Source organism: Spermophilus citellus (genome assembly GCF_964194105.1).
Source record: "Spermophilus citellus genome assembly, chromosome: 10".
Taxonomy (NCBI): Eukaryota; Metazoa; Chordata; class Mammalia; order Rodentia; family Sciuridae; genus Spermophilus; species Spermophilus citellus.
In genome coordinates, this window is record NC_138197.1 from 116,864,286 (window position 1) to 116,883,026 (window position 18,741).

The 18,741-nt window shown below is 39.4% G+C and overlaps 2 protein-coding genes and 1 pseudogene across 9 annotated transcripts in view; all 3 read left to right on the forward strand.

The window, feature by feature from the left end:
* Positions 1–5,108, forward strand: part of NR1H4 (nuclear receptor subfamily 1 group H member 4) — a 76,727-nt gene extending 71,619 nt beyond the window's left edge. For all 4 annotated transcript variants that reach the window (XM_081311583.1, XM_081311582.1, XM_081311584.1 and 1 more), the window contains 2 exons: positions 2,708–2,821; positions 4,523–5,108. In XM_081311583.1, the coding sequence (XP_081167709.1) occupies positions 2,708–2,821; positions 4,523–4,764 (356 nt within the window). In that variant the 3' untranslated portion in view covers positions 4,765–5,108. The remainder of the gene's footprint in view (positions 1–2,707; positions 2,822–4,522) is intronic.
* Positions 5,109–11,295: 6,187 nt separating this feature from the next.
* On the forward strand, positions 11,296–12,008 carry LOC308658294 (small ribosomal subunit protein eS17-like; annotated as a pseudogene). The gene is made up of 2 exons: positions 11,296–11,334; positions 11,523–12,008. The product of its transcript is annotated as a small ribosomal subunit protein eS17-like (transcript).
* Positions 12,009–15,311: 3,303 nt separating this feature from the next.
* The window catches only part of GAS2L3 (growth arrest specific 2 like 3), a 32,664-nt gene continuing 29,234 nt past the window's right edge, over positions 15,312–18,741 (forward strand). For 3 of the 4 annotated variants that reach the window (XM_081311899.1, XM_081311895.1, XM_081311897.1), the window contains exon 1: positions 15,317–15,415. The gene's annotated coding sequence lies outside the window, so the exon portion shown is untranslated. Of the gene's footprint in view, positions 15,416–18,741 lie in introns of all 4 variants that reach the window. The other variant, XM_081311898.1, reaches the window with a different exon arrangement.

Below are 18,741 nucleotides of genomic sequence, written 5' to 3' on the forward strand. Positions count from 1 at the left end.
AACAACAGTAGGTTTTGTGCTTATTTGCTCTAACATTTATCAAGGGTTTTTTATGAGCCAGGCATTGTGCTAAACACTCTTGACACATTATCTCATGCGATATTATTGTTACATAATTCACAGTTCACAGATAAGAGACCTAAGGCTTAAAAAGTTTAAGCATTGTGCCCAAGACTAAGTTGTGGAGTCAGACTTCACTCAGAGCTGGCGCATGGCCTCCTACGCACTGTGTTGAGAGCTGGACTTGTATTTCTAGACTCACATACTCCAGTCCACAGCTTTTTAAACTGTATCCAGTTTGATTGTGGGGATTCAGTTCAATCTGTGACAGCTGAATAAAGGACACCCTTCCACATGATGAAATCCCCAAGTTGCTCAACAAAGACTTTGTTGTTAAGAGAGCCCACTGGGGACAATTAAAGAATCAGAAGTAAAGGGGAGAAGAGTGTGGTACATTGACTAAAGAGGGAAAGGCCCAAGATTTACTTTGGGAAGATTCTTCATAGTCTTCTAATATGAGGATTTAGACTTTCTGATAAATTCACTTTCTCTAAAGTGTACCAATAAAATTGATAATTGTACTCTTCAGCATTCAGAATCAAATTTTATTTTGGTTCAGTTCAGCCAAGGCTCTTTGGCTTTAGATCCGGTTTGGAAAGGAATAGAGCAGTCTGTTCTCATCTGGACCAATCCTGGGAGATGCATCCTCATCTTAATTCATCTATAAATCACATCACAGTATTTTCTGTTTCCTTGATTTCCCAGCCAAAGGCCCTTCTGGAGTAGAGCCATGCACAGAACAGGCACCAAGCTGATATTTGTTGATTGAGCAGACACAAAGAAATCTTAACTTATGAAGAGGAGTAAGCTAGATAAAGGAGAAAAATGATATTCCAAGGAGAGAGAACAATACATCCAGAAACAGGACAGATTGAATTGTTATGGGAACAAGTGGCTGAACATGGCTAGACATAAGGGTGCTGGATAGAAAAGCAGTGGCAGTTTAGACAAAGCCCACAAGCTTTGGTTTGAATTCTGGTTTACCTCTCACTGGCTGTGTGACTTTGGACAAGTCATATACCTCTCTGTATCTGCTTTATGAGATGTTAGAAAGATTAATTATTGCATAAGAAGTACTTAGAACAGTGCCTAAAACATAATAAGTACTCAATAAATATGGCCTCCTACTATTACCAGGGGTGGGTTCTGGGGGGGGGGTGTCTTATCAAAAGGGTCCTTACATAATAAATTGCTGCCTAATGCTATTTTTAGAACTCTTTGTTAAAATCTTGTCTCTTGGCTGGAGCAAACAGTCAATGCTAGGACTTATAGGGATTTCTTTCCAGAGACTCACCAATGGATCAGATATCAGTAGGTTTGTAAGAAGTGGGAGATGTGTGTGGTTTGAATTTTATGAAGGTCATTCTGGTGTCCTGGATAGAGGATAGATCAAAGAGGAACATGAAACAAAGAAGGTATCTGATGATACAGGGAAAAGGAAAAGAGAAAAAACGACAGTGCCACAGTTTGTTTGTTTGTTTTTACAGTTTGCATAGACCAGATGCTGGCTCTCCATAGGTAGGAGACAAGAAAGTTACAGATGTTCACTAAAACAGGTGCATACCAGAACTAAACGTGTGCCAGATTTAGTGTTTTGGAAACAGAAAAAGAGCCTGTCACAAGTGTCGGTTGTGTCATGTCGAGTGTCACAGTGACTATACAAACATGGAGGAGGCCCACACCGTTAGGGATGGCTGGGGCAGAGTCAAGGAAGAATGTTAAAAATTTGTGGCAAAAATCATGGAAGTTGTAAGCCATGGAAAGACTTATAAGAAGTGGGGAGAAAGTGTGTGGTTTGAATTTTAGAAAGGTCATTGAAGAGGAACAAGTTGAAGACAGGAGGTCCTTGAGGGGGTACATTGAGGGGGTACTTGCAGTAACCCAGATGGAAAGAGATGGGACTTTAAGCTAACTCAGCCAGTGCCAGGAGACATGGAGAGTGGAGAGAGCAACAGGTGAGCGGAGAAGGGAGAATCCATAAGACCAGCCACCTGGGTCCCAGTTATCAGGCCTGGGCAATGGGGTGGGTAAAGATATCAGTTACTGAGAATGGCAAACCAGGAAAGAAGTGGCTTTAGAGGAAGGTGAGAGATTTCAGTACATGATATCTTTGATTTTGGACGTACTGAGTTTGAAGAGAACAGCCAAGTACCTTTGCCAAGTAGGCAGTGGGCAAGTAGGCCTGCTACTCTGGCCAGAGATTGGAACCCTTTGATAGGAACACTGCCAGTGTATTCAACAGAGCTGTCAATACTTCTGGACTAAAGAACAACTTTTTTGTCACTTGTTTAAGATGCCATCTATGCCTTGATTATAGATATAAATTTTAAACAAGATTTAACTAAGCTCCATCTAGAAAATGGTGAAATTTTGAAATTCTTTCTAGCAATTCAAAAGCATTATTATTTAATGTCAGACAGTAGTGACTGAAACAAAGACACGGCTGAAATCTGTACTTTGAGGATTTTATCAATTGGTCTTCTTTGCAATGTTCTGCTTTTGACTGAATTTAAATTATATGATTATTTAAATGTGCACCTATGGGGATAGAGATCATCATATGTTTATGTAATGTGTTTCTAGTTTTAAGCTTTTTAGTCCTTCAAAAATATTACTATAATTGTAATTTTTCAACCTTCTCATGTAGGTATCTCTGATGACTATATCACACCTATGTTTAGTTTTTATAAAAGTATTGGGGAATTGAAAATGACTCAAGAAGAGTATGCTCTGCTTACAGCAATTGTTATCCTCTCTCCAGGTAATTTCAGTTGGCATTAAATTTTTATACCTTTTGTTTTTTTCCCTTGGCATAACAGTAATAATGTTTATTAAAGGAAATTTGGAAAACACAGAAACATAAAGGACAAATAAAATGCTCTATAGTTCTACCATTCAAATAGAGCCATTGTTAACATTTTAGTGTATTTCTTAATCTTTTTTTCCCAAACATCACCCTTGTGCATCCCGTGAATGCATGTTGAGCATATACTATGTGCTAGACATTAGGGATATGATAAGATACAACTCCCATGGGGCTCACATTCTACTAGTACAAAGAAGATAATAAATGATGAAACTGATAAAAATAAATTTTCAGGAGATAGAAAATGCTTCCAAAAATGTAATGATGAGAATATAAGGAAAGAAAATGGTAGGATAATGATATTTTAAATAGTGGTCAGAGAAGTCTTTTCTAAGTGGTTGACATTTGAGCAGGGATATAAATGAAATTATTAGCCAGGCGTGGTGATGCACATCTGTAATTCCAGCAGCTCAGAAGGCTTAGGCAGGAGGATCACGAGTTCAATGTCCGCATCAGCAATTTAGTGAGGCCATAAACAACTTAGCAAGATCCTATCTCAAAATAAAATATATAAAGGGCTAGGGATATTCCTTGGTGGGTAAGCATCACTGGTATTGAATAAATAAATAATAAATTATGTACTTCATATAATAATAATAATAGAGAACATATTATGCTTTTTTAAAGTTTATAGCTTGTCAATAGACCTTTTCCAAGTCATTCCAATTATTTTACAGTTGTATTGATTAACAATTGTAAGCTGTATGATTATATTGGTAAAAGTTTGTTATAATGTGTGCATAATAATCCATTGTATGGATGTACAATTACTAAATCTTTACCATATGTTTATATAGTGTGACGCTTCTGATTTTCTTGTCTTAAACAATATTGATACCTCTGTACATAAAATTCACTGACGCTTCTGATTTTCTTGTCTTAAACAATATTGATACCTCTGCACATAAAATTCACTTGTAAGTGTATTTGGGAGCAAGTAATGCCAGGATTGTGCCATGTTTAGGATTTGTAAAGCACAATTATAATGCTTGCCTTAAACCTTTTTTTTTTTTTTTTTTTTTTTTTTTTAGGACTGGGGCTATAGTTGAGTTGATAGAGTGTTTGCCTCACATGCACAAGGCTCCCTGGGCTTAATCCCTAACACCACAAAGAAAAAAAATTATTAAGCCATTTTTATGCATGATATTGAGGCAGAAGCTAATTGCTCTTTTTTTTTAAAGCCATAAACAGTGAGAAAGAAAGAAAGAAAGAAAGAAAGAAAGAAAGAAAGAAAGAAAGAAAGAAAGAAAGAAAGAAAGAAAGAAAAACTGTTGGGCAGAACCTCCTCCTAAAATTACATACATAGATATTCTTTAACCCAGCAATTTCACCCCTGGGATTATACCCATCAGAAAGGGTACTTATATCTATCACATGGATTACCTTCAGGGGCTTTGGTGGGAGGGGACATTAAGGGGAATTCTTGGGAGCATTAGATGTTCATATCTTGATGTACATTTGATTGCATGGGTGTATATTAATTTGTACATTTTGAGTGTACATGTGCAGTTCCCAAAAGTTAACCTTGCTATAATATGCCAAATTAACGCTTTCCCACTTTTTAATTTTGTCACTTTATTTTAAACTCCAAAACAGATAGACAATACATAAAGGATAGAGAGGCAGTGGAGAAACTTCAGGAACCACTGCTCGATGTGTTACAAAAACTGTGCAAGATTCATCAGCCTGAAAATCCTCAGCATTTTGCCTGTCTGCTGGGCCGCCTGACGGAATTGCGGACATTCAACCATCACCACGCTGAGATGCTGATGTCATGGAGAGTGAACGATCACAAGTTCACCCCACTGCTCTGTGAAATCTGGGATGTGCAATGTTGAGCTCCTTTCCCCCCTTGTGATATAAATCTGATGTACGACTTCCCTTTATTTCATTTGTACCTGGTTTCACTAAAAAATCTTGATGAATATTTATGCAGTAATTATATAACTTCCACAGCTGTAAATATGAGGTTAGATAGAATTACTTCTCTATATTATAGAGAAGTATATATTATCTCTATATTAGGCTTCAGGGAATCCTACTTTCTAATTGGCATGCCCTGTTGCCTAATTAAATTGATTGTCACTTCTATTCTGTCTGTTGAACTGGGGGAAACCCCATTTTGCTCTTTCTCTTACCCTATTGCTTATATTTTGTTAAAGAGTTGTGTTCAATTTTAGCAATAAACTGAACATAATGGCAAAAGGCTCTTCTCTGGGAACAAAATTTGACAAATATTTCTTTAAGTGATGTAAGACATCCTGTAGAACTGGGGGGCGGTAATTTTTACAAAAAGATAAATCTTTATAACTAAATGGTCCTTTTCTCCAGCCTGGAGAAGTCATGGTGCACATTCTTTCATTTGTAATAGCCCTGTGATCATTTCATTTTCTTTGAAGTTCAAAGAGAATAGAATAGAGAAAAGTTAATGATTTTCATGTAAAATATCCCCTCGAGGCATCCCTTTTCTCCCTAGTTACAGTCTTGACACTGCATTTACAAATTGAGAGCAGGCAGATAACTACAGTGAGGGAACATACCCTTATCTCTCTTAAAGTGCTCACTAGTGGCTCCAGTGTATACAATTAATCACTTTTGCATTTGTTTTGTTTTGCTATTTGAAAACACTCCTACAGCTGGGTGCACAGCTGTTGTATACTTCCCCCAAAGCAGGAATTAATTCATTTCCTTCCTTCATTGTTCTATGGCTGCTTTCTTCTCCCCATTATTCTTTGGTGAATACAAAAACACACCTTATAAATGATGATGTTAAATCTTCCTTTTTCCTGAAGTCAGCCAAAATGGTGCTTGCTTAGCAAACAAAGAGTTTTTTTTTTTTTTTGTATTAAAATACTAAAGCAACCCTGAAGTTCTAAAAATAAGTAGTCAGTGGAAAAGGGAGTGGATTCTATCTTGATACAACTAAGTGCATGCTTTTTTTTTTTTTTTTTTTTTTTTTGGTAAAACTCCATGAGGGATACAAAAATGATTAAGACCCAGTAATCAACTGGAGGGAATGACCTGGGGTGCACAGGAAAGCGCTCTGTGGGCTTACCCAACTGGGGAAAGTCTTGGAGGAGGTGGCATTTCCTTTAGGTTTCAAAGGATAGCCCTGGACTCCATGGCTAGGAGTCAAGGTGAAAGAAGGGCAGCCGCACCAGGAAGAAGGTGGGAATTATGCAGATTCCCCAGAAGACCAAAATTAATCTTTAGGACAATGGCAGGGAGCACCATTCCTTTCTAAACTTTAGCTTCACCTTTGTAAAGTGAAGATATCGACCTCCAGTGATTAAAGGGATATAGTTGATTAATGAAGAGGCAAGTGAGAATATAGGCAGGCCCATGGGGAGAGGGCTGGTGAGGAAAAGACACTTAAGACAAATAAATTTCTGAATGTCTCAAAGGGTAGATGCAGCTTTGGGGAACTGTGTGTGGTTTGGTGTCTCCAGATCACAAGGTATCTTTTGGGGGAAGTTGTGAGACATGGGACTGTGAGGGTGCTGTGGACAGAGCTAGAAGCTTAATCCTGTAATCTGGATTTATTAAAATGATTATGACCTTATAATAGCAAACAATGATGCTTACCATATGGAAAACTAATTATGATACTATAAGAAATACATATTTTGGGGCAAAGGTTGTGGCTCAGTGGCAGAGCACTTGCCTAGCATATGTGAGACACTGTATTAGATCCTAGCATCGCAGAAAAATAAAAAGAATAAAGGAATGCTGTCCATCTTCAACTACCAAAAACAAACAAACAAACAAAACATATTTTGATTTTGATCCTGGTTCCTGACACAGAGCTTCAAAAACCCTTGGAAATCCCTGAGTGATAGAGTTAATAGAATAATCTTTTGATATTTGTAACAAGCTCCCTTTAACCATTCCTAGGTTTATTAATGAGGTGTCTCTTGGTGGGCCCCTAGATCACTTCAGGTTGGATTACAACTAGAGGAACCAACTGAATGATTAAAGAGTTGGAATTTTCAGCCCTAACCCCTGACTTCTGGGGAAAGAAGGGCTGAAGATAGGCTTTAAACACCAAAAGCCAATAATTTAATAAATCATGCTTATGTAATCAAATCTCCTTAAAGACCCCTAAACAATGAGATTTGGAAATTTAGGGGGTTGGTAAACACAGGGAGGTGCTCCTTCCCTCCCTCAGACCTTGTCCTGTGTATCTCTTCCATTTGGCTGTTCCTGAGAAGTATTCTTGATGATAAACTGGTAACAGTGTTATGTTCAAATTCGGGACCCCCAAAAGACCACCAGAGACCCAAGATCGATGTAAGCAGCAAAGAGGTGTGTATTGCGAGCTAGCTCGGTCCTCCGAGCGCACCCACAGCAACTGGTGACGCTGAGAGGCCCCAAGCCCAGGGTTTGCAGCAGTTTTATACATTCTTTGGAGAAGGCAGGGACTTCACATACATCATAGCAAATCATCACACACCGCGGGAAAATCAAATAACAACTCTAAAACATGATTAGCACATTCACTGGCGGGAACAAATTGGGTAGGGGTGATTGGTCAGTACAAAAGGGGTATTCATTTGAACTGATTGGTTTAAGCCAAGAGGGGTGTTCGTGCTGAACTACATGGTTTCTCAACACGTTATCAACCACCATAAACTACTGGGAGGGTCATCTGGCATCTCAGGTATTTCCCTGTCTCATGCTGATTGGTGGCTGCTAGGGGGTTGCTATGGATCCCCACCTAGCCTGACTGAGTCAGGGACACCTGGCTCCGCAGATCTCTCCTGTTATTTGTAGATAAACAACTTAGCAGGGTGGGAATGTGCCTAGGAGTGCTCTGTGGGTCTTTCCAAGGACAAAGGTGATGTCCCTTCCTTGGACAGGCTTTGCTCTGAGGTAGAGGCTGGTTTTTCAACAGAACTGAGATGTCTCCCCAAGTACTTTAACAAGCTATTGAACCCAATTGGTCGGTCAGAAGCGTAAGTGTTAACCTGGGGTTTGTGGCTGATGTCTGAAGTGAGGGCCTTCTTATTGTCCTGAGCCCTCGAACTGTGAGATTGGCACTAAGTCTGAGTAATTAGTGTCAGAACTGAAATGAATTGAAGGACATCCATTTGGTGTCAGGGCTGGTTGAAGAAAATTTGTGTCTGTATATGTATAACTGTTTTTTTAGGTTTTTTTTTTTTGTTGTTGTTGTTGTTGTTATCAAGAATTAGAAACCAAGTTCACTATTTCTTCTATAGTCAATTTTGTTTTCCCAGATATTTTTTCTTTTTACAAAATTACAATTAGTTATTTTTCCCTGTCATGAAAAGAATAAATCCAGTAAATGATTATATATCACAATAGGGTGTTAGGTGACTGTAGTGGATTTTATTTTGAACATTCTTGGCTTGGTCCTATATTTTGGATGGATTGACTCCATTCCTAGCTCCGGAGTCAGAAATGTGACTCAAATAGGTATAATCAGAGCATCACACATCTTGGGCCACAGTGATTGGTTTAGGATTGGGCACGTGACCCATTTAAAGAAAATGAGATCTTTTGCTTGGGATATTTTCAGGAGGCCAGCAGTGCCTGGCATTTTCCTGTCTCTGTGCTGTATTATTGTTCCAAATTCTTCACCCTCTTTCTGTCATAGAATTTTATGCCCAGACCTTTGCCTTGTCAAATTTCAATGCCTCTCACCAGCATAGGTAGAACACACATCATCCCCACTGATGTTACGTTTGTCCTTGTGGCTTGCTTCAGGCAATGGAATGTGGGTGGAAGTGACAGTGTGCCAGTTCAGAGCTGAGGCCTTAGGAGACATCACATGTTTTTACTTGCTGCTCTTGTACTTCTGCCATCTGCTGTGAGAAGCATGCCCTGGATAGCTGCAAGTACTAGAATAAGAGTCAGAAGGTGTGTACCTAAACCTGAGCTATGGCTTGAAGCAGCATTTCCCCACTTTCACCATCAGCTAACTTGCAGATCTCCAAGCAAGATAAATCAATGGTTATTCTTATAAACTACTGAAAATTGGGCATTGTTTTATAGAGCATGGTCACAGCAAAAAACCTCACAAATGTATGCTAATTCTTTTCAGATCCAACCCCTTTTCCCCTTCTTTGCTGTGTTCATACTGGGAGGGAGAGCTAACCCCTAACAAGCTGCATTCCATAGGTTCGTCTGTCAACTGGCTTTGGCAGGTTCAATCAACAGAAAACATTGGTGAAAGATTGGAGGATGGGAACAAAAGGAAAGCCACGCTATTTCTCCCTTGCTCTCTCAGATCATATCTCTCATGTGGCTCCCAGTCCTATTGGGCAAATCCTGCCCTAATGCCTATGGCACTGGCCTCTGAACTCCTCTTTTTGACCTCCAGGCCCTGGGACTGTAGTGGCTGCTGAACATGGCTCATATCTGGGTTATCTTATCTGTTCCTGTTTATCTTTGCAGCTTTTCCATTTCCTATAAAACCAAGTTCATGTTAAGTTTCCTCTTTTTGGAGTACCCAGAGTGATTTGTGTTTTTCTAACCTGAGCTTCACTCTTCAGAGCTACTTGCCTTTGAAGGTTAGATTTGAAGCTAAGAGAATGTGGAACTAGGACTTCTGGAAACCATCTGGTAACCAAAGGGAATTTGAGAATAAAACCAACGTGAGAAATAGAATCAACAGAGACTGGATTCTAGTGATCTTATTTGAACTCATATCAAACTGGGCCTGAAGTTAGAAAGTTCTATGCTAGCATTTTAGTTACACACACCAGAACATCTCCTCCCCGGCTTGTTCCCTGGTAGAAATTTGATGTTGTTTAGATGATAAGCCAATTAGAGATAACATAGTTTCCGTGAAAGCCTGGCATGGGCCACACTGTTATTACTGTGACCACATCTCGTAGATGAAGTGGAGGAATGAATGGAGAATGTATCTCAATGTAGTCATTCTTGCTCTGTTGTCGGACTTTCACATTTCTCTCCAGATATAGGCTGCACAGGTTTCCTAGGGCCCCCGTGTTACCACAAGTTGGGCAGCTTACAACAGACATTTATTATTTCACAGTCTGGAGGCCAGAAATCTAAAGTCAAGGTGCCAACAGAATCTTCCCTTGCCTCTTCCAGGTTCTGATAGCTCCTGGTATCCCTTGGTTTACCGCTACATAATCCTAATCTCTGTCTCTGTCTGTGCATGGTTGGTATTTCTTCCTCCACCCTCATCAGGAACTCTCATTGTATTTGGGGCCCACCTTAATCCAGTAACATCTTTTCTCAATCTTTACCTTCACATCTATGAAGAACCTATTTAAAAAAAAAAAAAAAGTCATATTCTAAGGTTCCAGATGGACATGAATTTTGGGGCACATTATTCAACCCCTATACAGATTTAACACAATATTTTTGTTTTTAACCACAACTGTTGCTATCGTAAAATTTCATATTGTTGAGCTACTTACACATACTATTTTAGTGTAAATGGATATCAGTAGGTTATCTGCTGAATGGATAGTTTAATTGTGCATAAATCAAGATCTCTATTACCCAAAGATTTCATCCAGTATGTCACACAGGCACAATCCATAAGCTGATATTCAATAATGTCAAAGCACTCAAAACAATTTATATAGAAAGAGCAACAACAGTGACAAAATACAGGGAAAATGAACTAAGAATCCAATTAAAAGCAAAACAAAAATCAACTTCCAGAGAATATTTGAAGCCACAGAAGCACTCTTGTAGGACTTTCAATATCCAAGGCCTATATTATTTTTAGAGACACTTGCTGAGAGCCATAGCCAAGTAGGAATGACACACGGGCATTTTTGGTTGAAAGGTGATGCCAGCAAGCCATTGAGATGATAATGATTATGTTAAGAAGTGCATTCAATTGGAGATTAGACCCCTGCTCTCCACCTCAGCCTGCTACTTTGGAGCTCTCCAGGGACTCCCGGAGAGTTCCCATTGGTTGGGGAAGTGCTGTAGGAGGGATTTCCAGAGGAGGGATTTGCTGTTGGTGTAGTGTGTCCCGGGAGAAGGCCGAGTGTGGGGCATTCGCAGGAGTTTTGGAAATAAAATTTGTTCCTGCTTGAGTGGCTCGTGATTTTGTGCCCAGCCAGACTACAGCAGACACTTCTGTATTATAGAGTGTTTTATTCAGATGAATGATAATTCCTAATGTAATAATTTTAAAAATTTAGATTTCTAAACATGGTGCTTTCTTAAAATGGGGCACATCTTCACAACTAGCAGGTCAAAACTAATAGACTGTCAGTTGACGGACACAAACTGGTGAGTCTTGCTTTGCATGTTACCAGTATGCCAATTGCAAGTAAAGAGAGATCCTCTAGAACATGGTTATTAACCCAACCACCAATTAGAAAGTCTGCACATGAAAGCAGGTTGCAGCTTATTAGATGGAACCTTCAATTACTAATTGCAGTGTTAAAATCAAGGTAGGTAAAATGGTCAGTGTGCTTAGGGAATGGGGTAGCAACTGAGAATTAATGTAAAAGCCAGGCAGAGGGAGCAGCAAATGGATGTGTGTGTGTGTGTGTGTGTGTGTGTGTGTGTGTGTGTGTGTGGAAGTAGAGAAGGGATGGAGGCGGGGAGAGATGCACAAATGAATCAAAGAATCTAGAAGGGGCCTCTTTTGCCGGGACCCGCCAACAAGGGCCGCGTTCGCACCAAAACTGTGAAGAAGGCCGCCCGGATTATCATCGAGAAGTACTACACGCGCCTGGGCAACGACTTTCATACTAATAAGCGCGTGTGCAAGGAGATCGCCATTATTCCCAGCAAGAAGCTCCGCAACAAGATCGCAGGCTATGTCACACATCTGATGAAGCGGATACAGAGAGGCCCTGTGAGAGGTTATCTCCATCAAGCTGCAGGAAGAGGAGAGAGAAAGGAGAGACAATTATGTTCCTGAGGTCTCTGCCCTGGATCAGGAGATTATTGAAGTAGATCCTGACACTAAGGAAATGCTGAAGCTTTTGGACTTCGGCAGTCTCTCCAACTTGCAGGTCACTCAGCCTACTGTGGGGATGAATTTCAAAACACCACGTGGAGCTGTTTGAATCTTTCTGCTATGCTGTAATATTTTCAATAAACCTGGGAAAACAAAGAATCTAGAAGGGAACTCCTTACCCAATCCTACATTTAACCAATGAAGAATATGGGGTTTAAGAGTAGTGATTTGCATAAATTTCCTGATTCTGGATCATTTGCCACCATGTATATGTATATTTGTGTGTGTGTGTGTATGTGTATACACACACACTTATATACACATGTGTGATATTTATATCTTAAGAGATTCATCTTTTTTATTAAATTATTTATTCTAATTTGTTATACACGATGGCAGAATGCAATTTATTTCATATTACACATATAGAGCACAATTTTTCAAGTCACTGATTGTACATAAAGTATTTTCACACCATTCATGTCTTTATACATGTACTTAGTACATGTATACATAGACTGATGGTCTAACTCATTCGACCATCATCCCTAACCCCTTGCCCCCTCTTTTCCCCTCCCTCCCCTTTGCCCTATCTAAAGTTTCTCCATTCCTCCCATGCTCCCCCACCATTACCATTACAAGACATTGTTCTATATTTTTATAGAGAAATATATAATGAGAATAAAATGAAAATAAACACAAAATAACCTGCTAGCAAAGTTTCAGTAAACGATTTAAAAATATTAAGAGTGTGGGTGTGTATGTCTTTTCTGTGTAGTAAAATAATACTTCATACAAGCATAGTTTCAATTTTTAATAAATAATATTCAAATATTATAGGTACATAATATACACATAAGAAAATATAAAAGAACAATTGAAAATTAATGACTCAGTAAGCAAAATCTATACAACACAATATTCTTCTTCTTTTTCTTTTTTTTAGCAATATTGGAGATGGAACTTGGGAGTATTCTACCACTGAACTACACCCTTCAGTCCTTTTTAGTTTTTATTTTGGGGCAGGGTCTTGTTAAGTTTCTGAGGCTGGCCTCAAAAATTTGCAATCCTCATGCCTCAGCCTCCCAAGTTGCTAGGATTATAGGTGTGTGCCACCACACCCAGTGATTTATTTATTCTTTTTTTTTTTTTTTAGTTGTAGATGGACACAATATCTTTGTTTTCATTTATTTATATTTCTTATGTGGTGCTGAGGATAGAACCCCAGGGCCTCATGTGTGAGAGGCAAGCACTCTACCACTGAGCCACAACCCCAGCCCATGATTTTTTTATTCTTAAGATTCTGTAGAGAATGTACATATTTTGAAGTTAGGGTTCAACAAATCAATTTAAAGCCTCAACTCAAAATGAAGCAGTATATAAACTGCCTTTTAGTTTTAAGTAGAAACAGTAGAAAACATAGGTCAATTTGAACAGGTCCTATGAATATATATCTATTGCAGTCACAGGGGACTGATTTAGTAATAAGAAGGAGGAGGAGGAGGAGGAGCAGCAGCAGCAGCAGCAACAACTAGTGTTTTTGATCAGGTTCAATTACCACTTGTATGTCAACTTTTAATGACCATCTTCACCCATTCACCCCAGAATGTAAGCTATGTGAGAGTAGGATCCTTGGTGTGTACACAGAGCTTGATGCAGAGCCAATGTTAAGTAATATTGTTGAATTGACTTCTCAAATCCATATCGCCTGCACAGACCAATTTAAACAACTTTAAACCTAACTTTCCAACCATCTTTGAAGCATCTCTAATTTCAATTTATTTTTGCATTTCAAACAAACACACCCCAAACCAAACTGCACTATTCTTTCCCCGTACCTGGGTTTCCCTGTATTCCTTAAATCCTCACCACTATCACATAATAACTAAGATAAGTTAGCCCCTTAGGTAACTCCAGACATGTTTCCTCACTATCCCTTCTGAGCTACTTTAGGTAACTGTCATTTTTCAATTTTTGGAATTGCCACTTGTCTTACTCCCTTCTTCAGAAATCTTTGAAAATGATTTCCCCAAGTGATCATCCTGCCTGCAGGAAAGAATCTACACCCCCCAGTACCTATCAGGCTTGTCATCTGTGCCTACCCTTCCCAATGATCTGTCTCCCTATCTCCAAACTTTGATATTTAAAATTACTATTCCCAGAAGATTCCACATGCCCCCAAGTCTCCTGAGCCTCACATTAGTTGTTATCTCTGCCTGGAAAGCATTCCTTACTCAAAATTACCTCCTCCTTCTGGCAGATTCTTATCCTTCAAAATTCAATTCCTTTCAAACCTCTGACCATCGACCTCCAGGACTGTGGGGTGTTCCCTCTTTCACTGACTTTCATTTAGCCTTTACTATGCTCTTGGGCACTTTGAAGTCTTAGATTGCCTTCTTGATTTTAGTTTCAGTAGCAACCATTTGGTGAGAGACTGACGGAATAAAAGCTAGAGAGATGATCATTTCAGTTCAAGGTCCATACTTTAGAGATGGAGAACCAAGGACAGAGAGATGACCTGATTGGACAAAGATTAAAAAAAAAAAATAACAGGAGAATAAGGGCCAGGATTAGAACAAAGATCTCCTGGCTTTTAGCCAGCAATTTTCCCCACATGAATAAGCCACACTTACAGTTCTCACAGATCTATTATTACATTGTAACAATGACATAATCACATTGAAACAATGACATCATTGCGGTGTTACACTGAGATAGTTTCTGTTTTATTTCAACTCTTGGAACTAAATTAGCATCCCCTTTGTCGAGGTTAATATTCACTTCCCCTGTCTCGCCTGGTTTTGGAGTTTCCCAAAGGAAGAGCCAACATTTGCTTCCAGTTGTGTTCTGGAGCTACAAGAGTCCTCTGGGCTCTCACATGCATGAAAGGAGGGGATGCTCTCTGAATGATTTCTGCTTAGGACCACATATATCCCTGTTGACTACTACTACTACTAGTGGTAATTGTTGTTGTTATTTTTTTTTTTCTTTCAAGAAGTCTTTATATTGTAAAGCCCAATGAACTAAGTCAAACCCCAGTGTATCTATAGAAGCTGTGGCGCAGTCAGGACAAGAGTGGATTTAGGATTGGGAGCGGCTCCTAACAGATCCGGATAAAAGGGAAAGGCCCTTTAACTCCACCCCGCGGTGTTCCAGGATGCTTAGGAAGCAGTCTTTAGAGGTGAAATTCATTCACCTCTCCTGCATATCAGGACAAATAGAGGGGTTGTTCGAATCCCTGGGGGGCCAGATGGGAGGACTTGCTCTGTAATTGAGCCACTTTTCTTTTAGTGAAAAGAGGGGCTCCAAAGTTCCCAGCCTCTGGGAGGTGATGGGCAGAGAACCCAGAGACCTGGGACGCGCTCAGGTCTGGGGCTAGCCAGGGCGGTCCTGGGGAGGGGCATCCAGGCCACGCCCCTCAAGCTCTGATTGGTTCCTTCGAAACAGGCGGGCGGCGCCCAGCGGCGAACGCTGGAGGTGGCGGCGGTTGGTCCGGGGCGTGCAGTTCGGCACAGATTGAGCTAAAGTGTCCCGCAGGAAGAAGTGACCCTCCCGCACCTGGGCTGGTGAGTGCTTTCTTGTGTGCCTTCTCTTTCCCTCGTGAGTGTTTCCTCGTCTTCTCTGGTCTCTCGCGCCTCAGCTTGAGGTTGAAGGAGCCCCCAGCGGCTGCTAAGGAGAGTGGAAGTTCGGTTGGGCCTCCGAGCCGCGGGATCCCAGAGGCTCTGTGATTGGCTGGGTGTGGGAGTCGCGTGCCCTGATTGGTTCCTGGAGCTGTCAAGGTGAAGTTCTGCTTGCTTTCACCTGCCCACCTTGGTGCTCAGAGAGGGGTAGCAGGTGTGCGGGGGCGGTGGTGGGGGGGGCGCAGCAGGTGCGTGTGGATTAGGCTGGGGAAGAGGTTTGGGGTCCATCCCCGTCCTGTCTTAGAATCTGAAGAGAAATCAAAGCCTGAAGCGAGTGTGGGGTTTCCTGGGGACCCTTATCCTCAAGCGCGTAGCACGAGGGTCACTTGATTCTTCATCGTCACCCTCGCAATGAAATGAAGTCACTGGCTCAGGAAACGACACAGGGTCATCTTGCCCTTTAGCAGGCTTTACAGTCTCTTCCCTATTTGTACTCGGTAGTTCCTACAGGGTTCAGATGTCCCAGATGTACGGAACTAGGGGATGTGACTGGAGACCTTGCACAGTGTTTTCCCACCCACACCTCTCAGTTTGGGGGAGGCTGGCAAGAGAAAAAACTTTGCAAATGTCCCTAGAAGTCAGAGGAAACTTTTGGAAAGCATGCCTCCCTATGCAATTACCCCTGTTTTCTTCTTGTCCTTTTTAAATGAAGGATCAGCTTTTTAAAGTTTCGAATGTTGGAGTCTATAAGTGAAGTTTTTTTTTTTTTTTTTTTTTTTTTTTTTGCAAGCCCAGTCTAAGTGAGAGTTTGGGTTTTATTTTGCGTGTGGAGAGTGTAATAGCTACTCTCGGAAAATAAGCAGTTGGTGAACTGATCCCCTCTCTTGATGCTTGAGTGATTAGGAATTGGAATTTCGAGCTACTTACATTCCTTTTGAGAGGAAACTAGTGAAAGTCTTCTGGTGTAGCTCCTGATACATGTTGTTCTTCTGACTCAACCGTTTAAAAAAAAAAAAAAGTATTGATGGTACGTGTCTGATATTTGGACGTTATTGAATTAGAAGTAGTATTTTTCCTTTTGGTGGGATGAAGTTGCTAAATATATGGATCTGAAATCAGATCCCACTAGATGTGTGACCGTAGGCAAGTTATTTAATCTTTCTAAGCCTAAATTTTCTAATCTGTAAGAGAAGGTTAATAATAGTTCCTACTTTATTGATGTGAGGATTAAATGAAATAATCCACATAACTAGTTTAGCACAGTCCCTGATACATAGCTATTATTATTTTTATACTGTTTTTTTTAAAGAGAGAGTGAAAGAGGAGAGAGAGAGAGAGAGAGAGAGAGAGAGAGAGAGAGAGAGAGAATTTTTAATATTTATTTTTTAGTTCTCGGCGGACACAACATCTTTGTTGGTATGTGGTGCTGAGGATCGAACCCGGGCCGCAGGCATGCCAGGCGAGCGCGCTACCGCTTGAGCCACATCCCCAGCCCTATTTTTATACTGTTTAACTTGGATTAAAAGTTGCACCCTATCTGCAAAATGTGGGGAGAATCAGGTGAAGGCAGTGCCAGAGGTAAAGACAACTATCACTCATTGATTAAGTTAATACATGGAATGCAATTAAAGATCATATCTGAAACAGTAAACGCTATGTTGCTGATTGTCAAACACATTATTACCTAGAATGTGCCATAAAGTGTTCTAGGTACTTTACTTTTACCTTGTTAAATTTATCAGTAATTCTGCAATTGAGTTGTTGTTATCTCCATGTCATAGATGTGAAAACTAAAGCTAAAAGAAGGGAAACAACCTAGTGAGGTCCACCCAGAGTCTAGTGCAGACTGTCTAATCTCTTTTTCTGTATCCCACAATTTTTGCATTACATTCCTAACATAAAAACTTCTTGGACTGGGTTTTCTGTATGGCCCAGATTTGTTTCTGTTATGGACATGAGTTTATTTTGAATATTTTATTAATTAAAAAACAATGAGAAATACCTGTGATGGTAAACTTAAATGTGTGATAAGAGAATAATGTCAATAATATGTATACTTTTAGTAAAAAGCTAAATAAGTCCAACAGTGTTTGAAAATTAGTTCAGAAGTAATGTTTCCTACCATAGTTTCCCACTTAGTTTTTGTTTATTCACTATGATTTTGCTAAGTGACCACTCTTTTTTTTTTTTTTTTTTTTCATAATTTCTTAATTTAACCTTGAAGGTAAGGGAAAAAGTTTTAGTTACTTTAGTAATTGCTTTTCTTTCTTTCTTTCTTTCTTTCTTTCTTTCTTTCTTTCTTTCCTTTTACAGATTCTCAAGTAATTGTTTTAAAACCAACTGTTAATGAGGAAAGTAAAGAATCAATGTTAATATATACAATATTATTATATTTTACTTTATTCAGAAATGTATGAGTGTATTTTACTTTTTCCTTGTTGTTTTCCCTACCTTGATTAAATATACCTTTACATACCTAATGAGCTAAGTGATATGCATTGGATTTGAGAGAATAGAAACTTGAGTCTCTGTCAGTTTCCTTATTTTTAATTTCAATTTAATTGTCATAGAGAAATGCCTTAGAGATAATGTTTACAAGATACAATAACTATACTTGTATTTCTTTGGTGTTTCTCTTTCTAAAAACTCAGGTTTTCTTATTACATTGTTACATAATAGCATGTTTTAGTTTACAGAAAGTTACTGTGTATTTCATAAATTAATTATAAATTTAAAGAACTAGAATGTAACAAAATGTAACAGATACACTAAATGTAGTTTTATCTTTTCTACTGACAGTATCATAGGAATTTGTAATATTATCCAGTCATATGCTGGATATTGTTGGAATGCTGACTAATGGAGACTCTTTTCTTTCTGTCATATAACATCAATTTATTATAAGAAAGCATAGTAGTATTGTTATATTGTGTACATGTATGAAAATGTAACAAATCCCACCATTATGTATAACTATAATGCACCAATAAAAAATATGGAAAAAAAGAGAAAGTATATTAGCTGTGGGGAAGGGCTTATTTTATATACAGTATTAAACATAATGACTTGATGGATGACTGTGTGTGTGTGTGTGTGTGTGTGTGTGTGTGTGTGTGTGAGAGAGAGAGAGAGAGAGAGAGAGAGAGAGAGAGAGAGAGAGAGACTGAGGATTGAATCCAGGGGCTTTATACATGCCAGGCAAACAGTCTACTGCTGAACTATACCTCTAGCCTCTGACTTACTTATACTTTGATTCAAAAAATAAAACTGGT